The following is a 14,590-nucleotide window of genomic DNA, read 5'->3' on the forward strand; positions in this document are numbered from 1 at the left end:
AGCTTAATATTTGTAACAAAAACATTTCACAGCCACTGAATATTTCATGTTAGTGAGCCTTTGCAGTGTTAGCCCTTCAATTTCGGTTGCAATTTTTGCCCACGTTTTTTTTCCTTCCCCATTACCATCCTATAACCTGGTCTGTGCACTAGCAACACTTAAGTTAAGCTGCAATTTCCCTTGAAACACCTTAAGTCTACATAACCCAGCCTAGTATAGGAGGGGAGGCCACATGCACAAAATGATGAAGTAGGTATTAAAATTAGTTTATTTTTCTACTTGACATTTAATAAATGAGAAGAAACACAGTAGTCTGTCTCATAAAGAACATTTATAATACATAACAATCCATAAAGCCTCATGGTGAGGTAGGAACAGCTTTGGAAAACAACGCACAGTCATAAAACATACAAAAAGTCAGGTAAAATGTTGCAGCACTAAAGGACATTTGATCTGCATCTGCATTTAATGAGATGATACTTGCATTTAACTGTGCCACATCTGGCCCAAAGGACAGGCTATGGTTGACACAAAACGACACAACATGGAAGTTTCATAAAGAATCACAGAATACATCGATACGCTTCATTGTGCTGTTTCAAGGCAGAACCATAACAGGGCAATTTGTGTCTTTTTATATATAGCCACATAACAATTGTATGTTACATTCCCTTCAGCATCTTTTTGCCAAAGACACTGGACCACAAAATTTTTGGTTTAAAAGTTTAAAGTGAATGACATACAAAAGGCTCCTGTGCCGGTGAAAAGGACCGCTAAATATTCCAGAGCTTGTTAGTACGACAGAATAGCATTGCCACATAATATTGGTAGCGCTACATGAAAATAGTGCTATTACAATTCCCATTTCAGGTGGCCACTGTATTTGACAGTTTTCCACTGAAAAAAACAACAAAAAAACCTCCACCTTCCCAAGAGTTTTAACACTGTTTTAGGACTTAACTGAAACTCTATTAAAATAAATATTTCCATATTGTAGAATTATTCTCCATATTTGTGTATGTGTGAACATCTTAAGACAGCAGGTAAATGACATTTATACCATTCAAACGGTATCTGCTTATAAACAGTGAAAATCTTCAACTCAATACCGGTTAGCCTACTAAATACTTCACACTAGGTTCCATAGGCCATTTCCCCCCAAACTTTCAAAAATTCAAAATTAACTGGGCATGTTAAACAAGATACAAACATGTTATAACCATAGTCTTCTACCTATTGAGATTTTTCAAGGTGCTCTTGATGGAAATTTTTCCTATTCAAATTACATACCTTAGTTATCCAGACATTGTTTTCTAAAACGCTAAAATTCATACACCAAAGCTTTTGTCCTTTTTTGACTTTTTTAAAAGGTCCTGGTCCATATTTTTACCATGCAGATGCCCTTCAAAAAAAACCTTTAAACAATCATAGAAGCTATAAGGTGACAGTGGAGAATGAAATCACTCTCATCACTAAGGCGGCATTTGGCTTGGAAAAATTTGCGTTGGTTTTAATTCAGGCACATGCAGCACCTCCTTTTCACGAAACCGAGACAACAGACAAGTTTCTAAACACATATTCTAAACACACTGATCTTGCTCAAATATAAAAGAGCCAGCAGGAGAGATGCACCTCCTAAAATTGATGCATTGCTATAAAAAGCATATTTAAATATTGGGTTTAAGTCTCCTAATAATTCAGGGTATTCCCCTCATTTTCTTTCAGGGAGGAATAAGCTATTTTGGAAAAGACACTTAAATCCCACAATATTTAAATATAAAAGCATTTTTTAAAAGATAATGCTAAAAATGGGTTAGAAAGTGCATTGTAAAGAAATAAATAATTCTCTGCTAAAACTCAAAAGGTGAGTCAGTGCCCACTGATTTTGCTATTATGACAAAGTCCTCTGAAAAAAGAATTCTGTGGTACCACTTTGTTACATATAAGCTACTTAAAAATTATGCAAAGTGAAATAACTGAAATCTAAAGGCTTTTACCTCCAAAGCACTTTTGGGGGAAAAAAAAAAAAAAAAGCCCTTGTTCCATGCCTGTACACCATTAAAACAAAAACAGAAACAAAAACTCAGTTAGCTGATGTCTTATACGTTGTACAACCTTTAAGAAAGACCCAATAGAGCATTTGTAAAGAAAACCCCACTGAATGTATTTTACCAATTATCCTATTGTATGCATTGTTACCAAAATGTTTCTGTAACATAGAGTGTTTTAAGATCTTAATGAAACGTTTTGTAGTTTTAAGTGTTAAGTCAGGAATGTACATGATAACAGTACAGTTTCAAGCTTTCTTTCTCATTTACCCAAATAAGGAGATTCCCAAATTTCATGTTTAAAAAACTGTTTTGCAAAATTCAAAGTAACTTCCAGTTTAGGAATTGAATTACACAATTATCAGATAAGAGTATTAAAAGATCAAGATGTATTGCAAATTGGCAGGTTATGGTTTTGGCCCATTATAGCAAATGTGAACTTACAAACGGTGTTCCTAAAATTACCTCATTCTCATTGGAAAAATCGGCTGTTCTTAAATAGGCCCATTGCCAGCAATAGGCTTATACTAGAAAAAAACACACCATCTACCACAAAAGATCCCTTTAAAAAGTTAACTGCCCAATGCCGATGCCTTCATCTTAAGACCCATTCAACAATGAATTATTTCAAATCCCAAAAGACAGCCACCCCAAAAGTAGTCAGCTATAAAAGTTACTGAAGTAGTCAGGATACCTTATTTCTAGAAAAATAGAGCTATACATGATAACCGACACTCCTATTCATCCTTTTGAGGACAAAACTCTAGTTTCTTCACAAAGCATAGCCCCTCTCTGTCAAGAAAAATATAACTTAACTAGCCTTAAATAATATTTGTGTATGGATTTGAAACCCACAGCAACAATGTCATAGCCAGGAACATCCTGTGTAGATACTGTGGCAATCTTACAAAATAGACCACTATTAGAAGATCCGAGATAGGTCAAGATTGGATGACCTACAGAATCTTAATGATTAATTTTGCCTTCGTTAACTTTGCTTTCTACGACTTTAGTATCCAAATTGCATTAACCCTTAGATTTCTTTTCTCTCCCCCCTAAGTCAGTGGCTCTGGGCAAAGCACAAGAACTGCTGGTTGTGCTCGAAAAAAGCTGTTTGGATCCATTCATGATTGGTCACCGTGAAACGACTAACGTTAAGTTTTTTGTAAATATCTACAACTGAAAAGATTACATGAATAAGCTTGCCATTTAACAGGTAATTATTAGATTAGCTTTAACGGCCTTAAAAATACTTACTGTATATATTTCGTAAGCCAACTTTCAGCTCAATGTTCTAATGGCAATCTTTCAAAGAAAGTGATGCTGGTGAACATGTCCACATTTTAGACTAACTTTGGTAAAAGAAGATAGGAGTTAAGATTCTCCGAATAATTTAGAAATGCAGTCTATTAACTTACCACAATCTATATATTTAATTTGGTGAACCTTCTTCCCTGCTCTTACTCTCATATGCCCTATCATATGTAAACTATAGTTCAACTTGTTAATTATTTCAATTGTTTATTAGAATAATACTCAGCAAGACAGAATCCAGGACAGTAACTGATCTTTAGTATCGTAAATACCCCATGTGAAGAAAAAGGGGAACCTTTCCTAATAATATCCATGAGTCATTCTTAAAAACATGCTGCCATTATGCTACGTAATGATCTCAGAGGGCAAATAAATATTACCCGAAACATCAAAGGAAACGAACCTGTTGATGATTTTCAAAGTTTAGTGATTCTAATTCTAATAAATAAAGTATAATACTGGGGGAAAAGAAAAGCAGAGAAATTCCAGTAACAATTTTAATTTATTTATCCCCCTAATTAATTTTTTACCATGGAAAAACTGGAAATCAAATGTCATTATGTTATATAAGGTTTATACTTACTTTAAACAAAAATGTAACATAGTGTTAAAACTGGCTTTCCAAAATTGTTACAGCATAGCTGTACTCTGCACTAATAATCACAAAGTTGTAATATAGAACTATGTTAAGCAGTCCCATTATGTTCTTACAAAAATAGAATTAAACTGTGTGACCAGACAAGGACTTCAATTACACTACTTGGCAAACTTAGAATTTCAATGGAGTCTTTTTCCTCTTGCAGTTTAAAGCAAAAGTCAAATACCACATCTTTCTCAAGACTCACAAAGATGATTCAGGTTGTTTGTTTGGCATTTTTTTAATCTCTATCACAACAGCAGGGATGCTTTCAGCTTTAGTCCTCTTGGGCTTCTTCTCTAGATTGTCGCTAAGTTCTAAACAGGAAATGCTAACTGTCGGGGCCTTTTCTGCATCCTTTCCAGAAGGGGCTTGTGGCCGGGTCCCACAACATTGCTTCAAAGCACACTGAGTTCTGCAGGCAAGTTCACATGGGACCACACTTGATTTAGAGCCTACACTAGCAAATTCAGGCTGGATGGTAGTAGCGTGAATTCCGTGATTATGAAAAACGTCCTTAATGATTTTGGCCACCTGCATGTATGATGCCGGGTCTTCACATTTTATGTGAGCAGTGGCAATGATTCTGCTTCCAGCCAGTTGCCAAACATGTAATTCATGAACTTCCTCAACTCCTTCAACACCTCGAAGTTCTTTTATCAAATTTTTGATATCAATTTGTTTAGGAACAGTTTGTAGAAGAATAAGAGCAGATTCCTTAAGTAACGGATAAGTTGTGTAAAGAAGTATACAAACCATTACAATGCAAAGAGTTGGATCTAAATATAGCACCCAGCAAGGACCAGCTTCATAAACTGTTGCATGAGTACTATTAATTATTTCTACAAATGCTTTGCAGGGGTCAGGGATACATGGATTCACACAAAACTCCCCTTTAGGACAACCCTTCCAAGAAAAGTAAAAGACCAAGGCATTTACTACTACAATCACTGAACCCAAAGCATCTCCAAAGACATGCAGGAAAACTCCACGCATGTTAAGTTGTCCAGCCTTATTATCATCTTCCAATTCCATATGGTCAGGTTCTCTGATAAGATTCCCATTCACTTGTACTTCCACTGCATCATTTCTGGACTTTTCTGGATCTACAAAGAAAGAAAACTGCTGTATCAAATACATTTAAAGTGTTTACACACACATCCTCATCTAACTCCATCTTAGTCAAGGAGGTGAACATTTTTCATAAAATATGATTTAAAAATGTGCCTAGGGCAGTTTAATATAAACTGACATACTGGGAATGAGCCAGGGCAAAATGGCCAGGGCTAAATCAAGTTATTAAGAAGACACTACATTTCCCCATCCTCCTAACCACTCTCCTATCTGCCCGCCTCCCCCCAAAATTTCATCTTTTCTGTGGGGGTGGGAACATTCCACTATACTTTTTGGCATATACAAACAAACAGAAAATATAAAATTTAATGCGATCCCCCATAAATTAAATGCCACGGTGCCTGATCTGACACACAGCTCTAGTCACTCTTTGTCACTGAGGTGTAGTGGCTAACTTTTAAACTTTTATCATGAATGTAAACCATAGAGTATCTTGGTGGAGAGGGTTCAGAAACTAAAAAATCAACAACACAAACCCATCAACAATCATAAACTTCAGGAAAAGCCGCAATAAATGACCACTATCTAACCCTACTAGCTCTTAAACCAAATGTATCCATCTTTGAAAGGAATTACTGTATGCACACCAGAGCAGCTTAATTTTCTTTGCAATAACACCTGGAAAAGCATGGGTGAGGGGAAATTCAATCGTTTATTAAACCTTTTCAAATGTACTAGTTGAATGTCATTAACACGACACCCTGCATCTTGAAAACAGCAACAATTGTCTGTGTAGCATCATACTACCAAGCAAATAAATGTAAATGAAAAAAAAAAAAATCGGAAGGAAATACACCAAATTGTCAATGTCTTTGAGCCTGGGTAGTTGGACTTGGGTTGATTTCCTTTTTCCATCGCCTTTCAACATTTTCCAAATTACCTTCAGGAGCAATAATGTTTAGAATGAAAAGCATACAGTAAAAAATAAGATTAATAAGTGGCCATCACTTTTATTTTAGGATGATTTTGAAAAGTCCTCAGTGAAATGTCAAACACGACCAGACAGGTCCTAAACCTAGGATTGTCAGGATTAGGCTTCGATTTTAGACAACTAACTGAAACACACACTGCTGTTCATAAAAGAAACCTCCAACCAGGGTTTGGAGCTCGGCAAAGTCCAAGGCTAGCTGGCTCTGAATATCGTACTGAGAAACTCGCTTAAAGGGCCTAAGAACTGCTCGGGCAGGGCAAGGTTTCAAGTAGCCACCGACCAAGGATGAACTAACTGGGGGTTCTCTCCGTTTCCCAAGAGGGCCAAGAAATTTAATCAGGAAGCGCTTTTGATCCTGTGAAAACCAAAAGCAGGCAGTCTCTTGTAAGGGCGGCCAAGTGCGGCTGTGGACTGCGGCGGGCTGACGGTCACCTCCTGACCCTTTTCCCACTCCCCAAACCACAGTCCCCACCGACACCCCAGCCGCGCCCCCGCCCCCACCCTGGCTCCCAGCACCCGGCTGAGAGGGGTCCTATTTCCTCGTGTGCCCCGCGGGTGTGGGACCCGGAGGGCGAGGGGAGGAGGCGGCGCGGCGCCGGCCGGCTCGGGCACCAGGGGGCGTGCGGGCCATCCCGCCCCGGGGCCAGCCTAGGGTCCCGGTTTCCCCTGACCCAACCACCTGCGGCGGCCACTCTCTCCTCTCACCTGGCCGGTCCAGTTTCAGCCCGTTGGAGCTGCTGCTATTGGACACTAGGGTGTTGGTCTCCTCCTGTTCGGGCCTCTGCTCGCCTGGGGTCACGCTGTTGTCGCTGCTCCCGGTGCGGTTGCTCTTGCCGCGGGCCCCCTTGGGGTGGCCGTGACCCCCGTGCGAGTGGCCGTGGCCGGAATCGTTGCCGAAGCCGCTGTGATGGTGGAAGAGGCAGAGCCCCATCACGTTGACCAGCAGCCCGGCCACGCCGACCCCGAGGACCACCAGCGGCTGCTGCATCTCGTGCGGCTCGATGAAGCGCTCGATGGCCTCCAGCAGGATGGCGAAGCAGAGGCCGGTCAGGAAGATGGCGTTCACGAGAGCCCCCATCACTTCGGCCCGGATCCAACCGAACGTGTTCTTCTGGGTGGCGTGGGTCCGCCGGGCGAAGCGCTCAGCCACCAGCGCCACCACCAGCGCCAGCACGTCCGACAGCATGTGGAAGGAGTCGGAGAGCATCGCCAGGGACGAGGTCACCCGGCTCACCACCACCTCCAGCACCATGAACATGAAGGTCAGCATCAGCATGCACAGCAGCCGGCCCCGGTTCCGACCCCAGCACCCCATGGCTGCGGCTCAGGGGCCCGCCGAGCGCGGCCCGGCGGCTACACTGGCGGTGGCGGCGAGTCGCCGGCGGCCGGCGACCGGCGACCGGGCGACCGAGGCGGGAGGGCCGCGCGGGTCTCTCGCCGCCCGACCGGGCCGCTGGGGAAACCGCTGACGGGCCTCCGCGGCCGGACGGGGGCGAGCCCGGGGGTCAAGCCGCCGAGCCCCCGCGCCTGCGGGCGTCCCCGGCGGGCCGGCGGCGCGCAGCTCCTCAGGCGTCCGTCCTCGGAGCCGGCGCGGAGGCCCGGCTCAGCCCCAGCAGTCCCCACACCCACAGAGGGGCGGCGGAGGCCGAGGCGGCGGCGGCGGCGGGGAGCTGGGGCTCCCGGAGCCCGGGGACGAAGAGCCGGAGCAGGAGCAGGAGCAGGCGGGCGGCGGGGGCGGGCGACGGGCAGCTCCGCGCTACGAAGGCTCCGAGCATCTGCAGGCTCTCCGCGCAGGTCTTTCCCTTGCTGGTCTCCTCCGCTGTGGCTCGGACCCGGGAGCCGACGCCTGAAGAGCTAAAAAGGCGGCGGCCACGGCAGCTGCACTCGGCCCGGTCTCCGGCGCCTTCTTCGCCCCCCCTCCTTTGCAGACGGTTTACAAAAAAACTTTGCTTTGCACTCGGAACCCCCGTTTTCACACGGACCCGAGCGTGACAAGGCCTCGACGCCCCGCCCACCAGGCCCGGCACGCTTCCCCATTGGCCAGGGCCCCCTCACGACAGCCTCCGCACCCCGCCCATCTGCGCTCGCTATTGGATGGAGGCCCGGAGGGGCGGGAAGGGGCGGTGTCGAGGCTCCAACAGATGGGGGCGGGGCCTTTCCCTCCGGGAGCCGGGCGTGGGCCGGGGGCCGCGGCCGGGTGCAGCGGCGGGCGTCGTGGGGGAGGGTTGGGGGCGCGGGCCGCGTGCAGCTGGGGGTGGGGGAGAGGGGGAGGGGCAGGGCAGGCGGGGTCCCCTAGCACCGCGGGGCAGCTCCTCCGGCCCTGCGGGTCCTCGCAGCACCCCTCACGCCTACTGGGGCCGGGCAGCAAACAGACTTTGATCCTCCGAGCTGAGTCCACGTGGTGAGGCAGGAGGGAAGGGAGGCTGGGGAGACAAGTTGACCTAAGTAAAGCCATTTTGGTATTTAGGCTGACCCTTAACCTAAAAGTCAGCAGGTCATAAAAAGTCACAAGATCCCACTCATGGAAGACCACAAGACCGGACTCCCTCTGGCAGTAAAAGTCATAGAGGCTGGACATTCTTAAAATTGCTCCCTGTGGGTAATTCCACAACCCTAAGACAACAGAGAAACTAACCGCTCGGTGTAAATGATAAACTTGAAGTTTAGGAATAAGCCCCTCCCGTACGTTAGCTGATTTTGAAAAACTTATAAAACCTTTCTTTAGAGGCGGAGGGTGGGGGGGGGGGTCCTCTTCCTCACCTGGGAGGAGAGACGGCTGCTTTGTCCGGAGAGTAGCTCCCTTCTCACTTCTATGCTTGATACACCTTTGTCCCTTTCTCTAAATGGCTTGCCCTGTAATTTTGTCTCCGCAAAGCCAAGACCCCGCCTGGCGGGTGGCCTGAGACCCTCCCTCTGGGCTTCCACCGGCCTGCATCCAGGAGAAGAGACCAGAGACCGCGCCCGCTGTGTGACAGACTGCATCCAGGGAGGGGCCGAGAGGGGGAGCCCGTGGGTACGGGACTCCCGGGTTGGGGTGGGGTGGGGTGCGGGTCCTGTCAAAGAACCGGGATGAGGCCGCATCCGTAAAGGAGTGCTGCATGAACTTGGGACTGCTCAACACCGAGCTGAGGAGTTAGACCTTAGGAGCAGTCTCGCAAGCGGCGAGAACTGAGTCTTTGTAAATATATCAGTAAATATTTACACCTATCACCACCATCCCTAGGAGACCTTGTGTAAAGGCAGATATTTCTGTCACTGATTATCTAAGGACAGTTTAGGCTACAGACCTCAAGCAGGGGCTACCTGGGTTCTGGTGCTGGCTTTGTCACTAGCCAGCTGTGTGACTTTAGAAGAGTCCACTAATCTCTCTAGACCTGTTTCTTCAAACATAAAGGATTGGGCAAGAGAATCTCTTCAGATTCTTTCTGACTCTAAAATTCTAAGGCTCTATGATTGAACAAACATTTTATTTATGGACTACAAATAGCCAAACCCTGTGTTGGTTGCTATGGGGAAGGGGAGGGGCGGTTGAGAATAAGGAAGAATGCGCTTCGTCCGGTGGAGGTAAAATATAAACGTATAAAATGTTTAAATTACAATGAAATACTCAATAACTTGTACCAACATGAATTTAGAGTGCAAACATATGCACTGAGTGGAGATTAGTTCATCCGGAAGTGAAGAGTTCCCGATCCTAAAGTAGAGGGGTGGCTGGAATCAGGTAACCTAAGCCGGACCCCTGAAAGGCCTCACCACAGCCCCTGAACAGGAGGAAGAACCCCCACTGTTTTGGACAAAACAAGACAAAGGCAAAGCTAGCCAGTGCCTCAGGATCTATACATAAGGCTAGTTTGGAGCCTTGTTATTTTGCATTAAAAAATATATTTCTATTTTCCCCCCATTTGTATGTGGTGTGTTTCTCATTTCCCCATCCACACTACAGAGCTGGACCCTCATCTATTTCTGTTCTGCAGTAACAGAAAAGAATGGAGAAAAGTTTCCAAGACATTATAAAGGAAGAATTGATAGGATTTGATGATTAATTGGGAGGGTGAAAACTAAGGAGGAGAATTTAACAAAGGTAGTTCAAATGTTTTAACCTGACAGGGAAAATCCTGCGCTAAGCAGGTGAAGTTGGGAGGGAAGGGAGCTGATTTTAAGGGGAAAATACTGAGGCTGTTTTTAATGTGCTAAATTTGCAATGAAATCTGGATGGTGGCAGTGGTAAGGAGTGGGGAGATGAGTCTTGGCACTTCATAATCTCCCCTCCTTTGGTATGGACAATGGACATTTATCTGATCCTGTTGTGTAAACACAGCTTCAAATCTCCTTCCAACCAGCACCTCCTATAGAGAAATTAGGGAGCCCCTTTTGGGTCAAGACATCCTGTGGAAATGGTTGGAATACCATTTTGCCACCTCTTGGGAGCTGCTGTGTCCCTTTATTTAAAAAACAGATTTATCCAAATGTGAGAATTTAATGCCCAAAGAGGAACCAGTAAGGAGATGTAGAAGGCAGCAGCACTCAGCAAACAGGACAGCCATCCCTTCAGTACCTAAGCAGACAGAATTGGAAGATGTTTAGACCCATATAAAAACAGGCTCTAAGGTTCAGTTCAACCCAATAGTCACTCATGAGAACCCATCTGGTGCAGACTTTTCTTTCTCTTGTAAGCCATTTCACAATGTGCTTTATCCTCACATACAAAGGCGGGGAGGGATGGGGAGGGAACTACATTTTCCAGGGTGTAAAAAGTTGTAATCATGCACTCCACAAAGAGTAATCCCACTTACCTGACCGCAAAATATTTCAGTCAAATAAACTTTTCTTCCCCCTAGCGCTGTGTAGTCAAAGTAATTTGGTAGCTAGACTGATACTTATCCTTTTTCAGCTGATAGCCCTTGCAGTGTTAACACAGCCACAAGTGGGTTAAAATAAAAGAAAGCCATGGAATTACTCACCAACAACCCTGGAGGTTGTGGCCCCTAGTTGAATAAAATGGTTTGGCTTTTTCTTCCTAAATCTTGAGAACTCTCCTGATAATTTGCTTAGTATCCAAACTGACTAAACTCAGCATACTTTAAAGATGAGAGAATAATGCTCCTTTTGGAAAGAGACTGCCAATTTGAGTGAAAAATCAAATGTGTAACACAAACTGCAATCTCAAAGCCCTCTAAAGACCTCATCCTGCTCTCAATGCCAAGCTCCTCCAACCTGCAAATTGTCAATCCAAAATGTAGCTTGGTTGCAAAGGATTCTTGCAAAAAAAAAAAACAAAAAACAAAACAAAAAACAAAAAAAACCAACAACCACCCTGCTAAATACTAACACACCTCTGAATCTTGCTTATCAAAAATCGTGACTGCAAGCATGGAAAAGAAGAAAACCATGTGAAAACCAGATTACATTTAACTTTAGTTAACAGTAAATCACATCTAATGTTCAATCTTAAAGCAAAAATGATGGGGGAAATGGATCTGTCTGGTTTTTTGCTTGTTTTGGAACGTACGTGAATAATTATTACAAATACACGGTAAAATCTCTAGCAACAACACGAGGGCCAGGGTTTGAATTTTTAGCGGCTCCCCGAGGGAACAGGCAGTAGAAAAAAGAATAAACAAGTAACAATGCAAGAATAAAGCCCAGAAACATCACAAAAGGGCTCAGAGGTATAAGGGAAACCATATGAAAGAAAGGGTCAGAGCAGGAAACCCTATGAGGAAGCAAAGGGGAAACAGGAACAGCTAGACTAGAATGTACATTGAGAAGCCCAGGACAATCGCTGAGCTTTTTGTACTTGGATAAGCTAAAGAATGGCAGGTAAGAGTGAATAGCAAGGGAAAGAAAACTGGATCAAAGTTTCTGGGAGACTGAAAACTGGATCAAAGTTCTCCAGTCATGCCTGGAAATTAAATCTAGAAATAAAGGCAGTGACACCTATATGGAAAGCCTCATTAAAGACATTTGTGAATGTCTTATTATGCCAGAAATTGTTGAAGGCTCAGGTAGTCAGTTTTAAGGTATAGATGGAATATACCCATTCTCTTTAGCCTTTCTACACTAGGGGCTGGAGATTGAAATTAAAGTACAAAGAACAGAAGTTAAAAAAAAATTTTTTTTTAACTTAAAGACATTTTTCTATGACTCTCTCCATTACTTGTCTATGAAGATGATGCTGACCAGTCAGGCATCTTGAAAGGATCACACGCCTTATGAGTTTTAGAAAGGTCAAGGAACTGGTCCTTAAAAGTTACTGTGTGATTAGGCCTTACTTTCTACATCTTTTCAGTGAGTGGTTGAAAGAGATGGCCTCTTCACGGGAGTTAGGAAATGAGTTAAGGGGATGCTGAAGCCTGGCTGACACTCTCAGATGGGCCCTTTCAGGTTACCTGGTATTTAGCACCGCCAAGAATCCAGGACTGAATTTTCAACTTGCATATTCGGACACTGCATTTTTATCATTTCACCTACAGGGGACTGATTCGCATGGATTCAAAATGGACTAATTTGCTGGCTGGACCTCTGGTCTGCTCACTTTGTCTGTCTAGAGGGGAGAGCCCATTGCACACAGGCTGCCTCTCTGTTGGTGGACAGAGACTTTCAGAAGCAAGGTTGCCCCGGGACGAGGGAACTAGACCGGCAGTTGGATATTCTGTGGAGGGGAGCAGTTCCTCCCTCTCTCCTAGGCTGTAAAATCTGCTGCCTGCCTCTGCACACACACTCTGCCCTCCTGCCCCTTAGTTATACTCTTCTTTGCTGCCAGAGTGATCTTTTCAAAACCCAGGTCTGGTCATTGCAAAATACTCCTCCTCCTCCTCCTCCTCCTCCTCCTCCTCCTCCTCCACCACAGTGCAATCCTTCAGAGGCCTCCAGGTGTTCTGAGAAGAACGAAGCTCAAATGCATGGCGCTGGGTATGGTCAGTCCCTGGATGTCCTCCCCAGCCTCAAGCCATCACTCCACCTAACAGGACTGGCCTTTCTGACCACCATGCTCCCTCTTGCAAAAAGACTTGTGCATGCACTGTTCCCTCTGACTGGGACACTCTTCCATCCCCTTTTCCCCACGTTAGTTGTTTCTCATCCATCAACTCTCAGTTTAGGGGCCATTTCCTCAGGGAGGTCTTCTCTAACCCCTATGACCAGGTCAAGTCTCTCTAGGGCAAGTTCTCTTGGCTCCTTGGCCTGAGCTTTTATGGCACAGAACAATGACACAGTTAACGTTTATCCACGTGAGTATTTCATTAGATTGTGAGCTCCGTGTGGGCAAGGGCGATGTGTGCTTTTGCTCACCATTGTGTCCCTAGCCAGCCTGGCTCAGTAAATGTTTGTTGAATGAATGAATGTTAATAAATTACCTTTGTCCAGCTTAGTAATTCATACATTCGGTCAACAGAACCTGACCATTGAACAATAGTGGTTCTCCATCTACACTTGAACATGACGATCAGAGGACCTTTTCCTGCTGGACAATGTAGGAAACACCATGACACTTTCTTATTAATTAGCTCACCTTTTTCCTCTTTTTTAAAAATGCTTATTTATTTTGAGAAAGAGAGAGTGCACACAAGCAGAGGAGGGGCAGAGAGAGATGAAGACACAGAATCCCAAGCAGGCTCCGTGCTGTCAGTGCAGAGCCCAATGTGGGACTCAATTCCACAAACCGTGAGCTCATGACCTGAGCAGGAATCAAGTGTCCGATGCTTAACCCACTGAGCCACCCAGGCACCCAAGCTTACCTTTGTATTTACATCAGACAGGCTTTGGCTGTGATATTATCTCACACAAGATGCAATTAATTGGATGAAACTGGGACTTGGCCTTGAAATCTGCCATATGATAACATTCTAGGTTCTCACAGCTTTCAGAGTGCTTCAACATTCCTCACTTAACATGCATGACAAGGCTATGAAGTTTGCCGACTGGATCTTACAGATTATGGACTGAGATTCCAAGACATGAAGAAATTTGCTCAAGGTCCCGGGGCTTGTGAGGCCCTAATCTAATCTCACCAAGAACATGTTTATTTTTAACTTCGTACCCAAATTCATGAGTAACAAACCCAATACGAGGCTCAGAACCTAACATGCACTAACCATAAAATTCTATCATTCATCTCAGTTCTAAAAGTTTCTGGTTCTATGATTTTCTTATTAATTTGTAATTACTATAAGGACCAAGGGGAGGTGGCCTACTTGTGAGTGACACGTACCTCTTTAACAGGTCACTCCAAAGTCTGATTCTCTAGTGATGTGTTCCAAAATTGGGTCTGTTCACACATAATTCTATAGAATGAATTAGTTAATCCCAATTCTTCCTTTTAGTTTCTGTAACCATTCAGATATCTTCCAAAGGACTAACATTAGTGAAAAACTGACCCCTTCCCTGAGGTGCCTTGTTAAAATGCAGGTTCTGATTCAGTAGGGGTTGTGGTGGAGACTGAGATCCCGCATTTCCAAAAGCTCTTGCAGGACTCCAATGTTGGTGGCCTCCAGACCACACTTTGGGGACAAAGGCATTAGAAAAAAA

At 44.5% G+C, this 14,590-nt stretch overlaps 1 protein-coding gene and 1 long non-coding RNA gene across 2 annotated transcripts; one reads left to right on the forward strand and one right to left on the reverse strand.

The window, feature by feature from the left end:
* Positions 1 to 250: 250 nt before the first annotated feature.
* Positions 251 to 7,381, reverse strand: SLC30A1 (solute carrier family 30 member 1). The gene is made up of 2 exons (XM_019429071.2): positions 6,770 to 7,381; positions 251 to 5,105 (listed from the first exon to the last, which is right to left on the reverse strand). Exons 1-2 carry the CDS (start codon positions 7,377 to 7,379, stop codon positions 4,204 to 4,206), a joined length of 1,512 nt encoding a protein of 503 aa, XP_019284616.1. The 5' UTR covers positions 7,380 to 7,381; the 3' UTR covers positions 251 to 4,203.
* Positions 7,382 to 8,342: 961 nt separating this feature from the next.
* Positions 8,343 to 9,274, forward strand: LOC109254838 (uncharacterized). Its single transcript, XR_002074993.2, has 2 exons — positions 8,343 to 8,465; positions 8,940 to 9,274. It is a non-coding gene; the product is annotated as an uncharacterized LOC109254838 (long non-coding RNA).
* The last annotated feature ends 5,316 nt before the right edge of the window (positions 9,275 to 14,590 follow it).

Source organism: Panthera pardus, unplaced genomic scaffold (genome assembly GCF_024362965.1).
Source record: "Panthera pardus isolate Hobbes unplaced genomic scaffold, ASM2436296v1 HiC_scaffold_21, whole genome shotgun sequence".
NCBI classification, from domain to species: Eukaryota; Metazoa; Chordata; class Mammalia; order Carnivora; family Felidae; genus Panthera; species Panthera pardus.

What these genes read in the sequence shown, in the direction of transcription:
- SLC30A1 (XM_019429071.2), bottom strand. Translation starts at nt 7,379, where the DNA reads ATGGGGTGCTGGGGTCGGAACCGGGGCCGGCTGCTGTGCATGCTGATG. An exon ending in GCTGAAACTGGACCGGCCAG is followed by an intron (nt 5,106 to 6,769) that starts GTGAGAGGAGAG and finishes CTTTCTTTGTAG; the next exon opens with ATCCAGAAAAGTCCAGAAAT.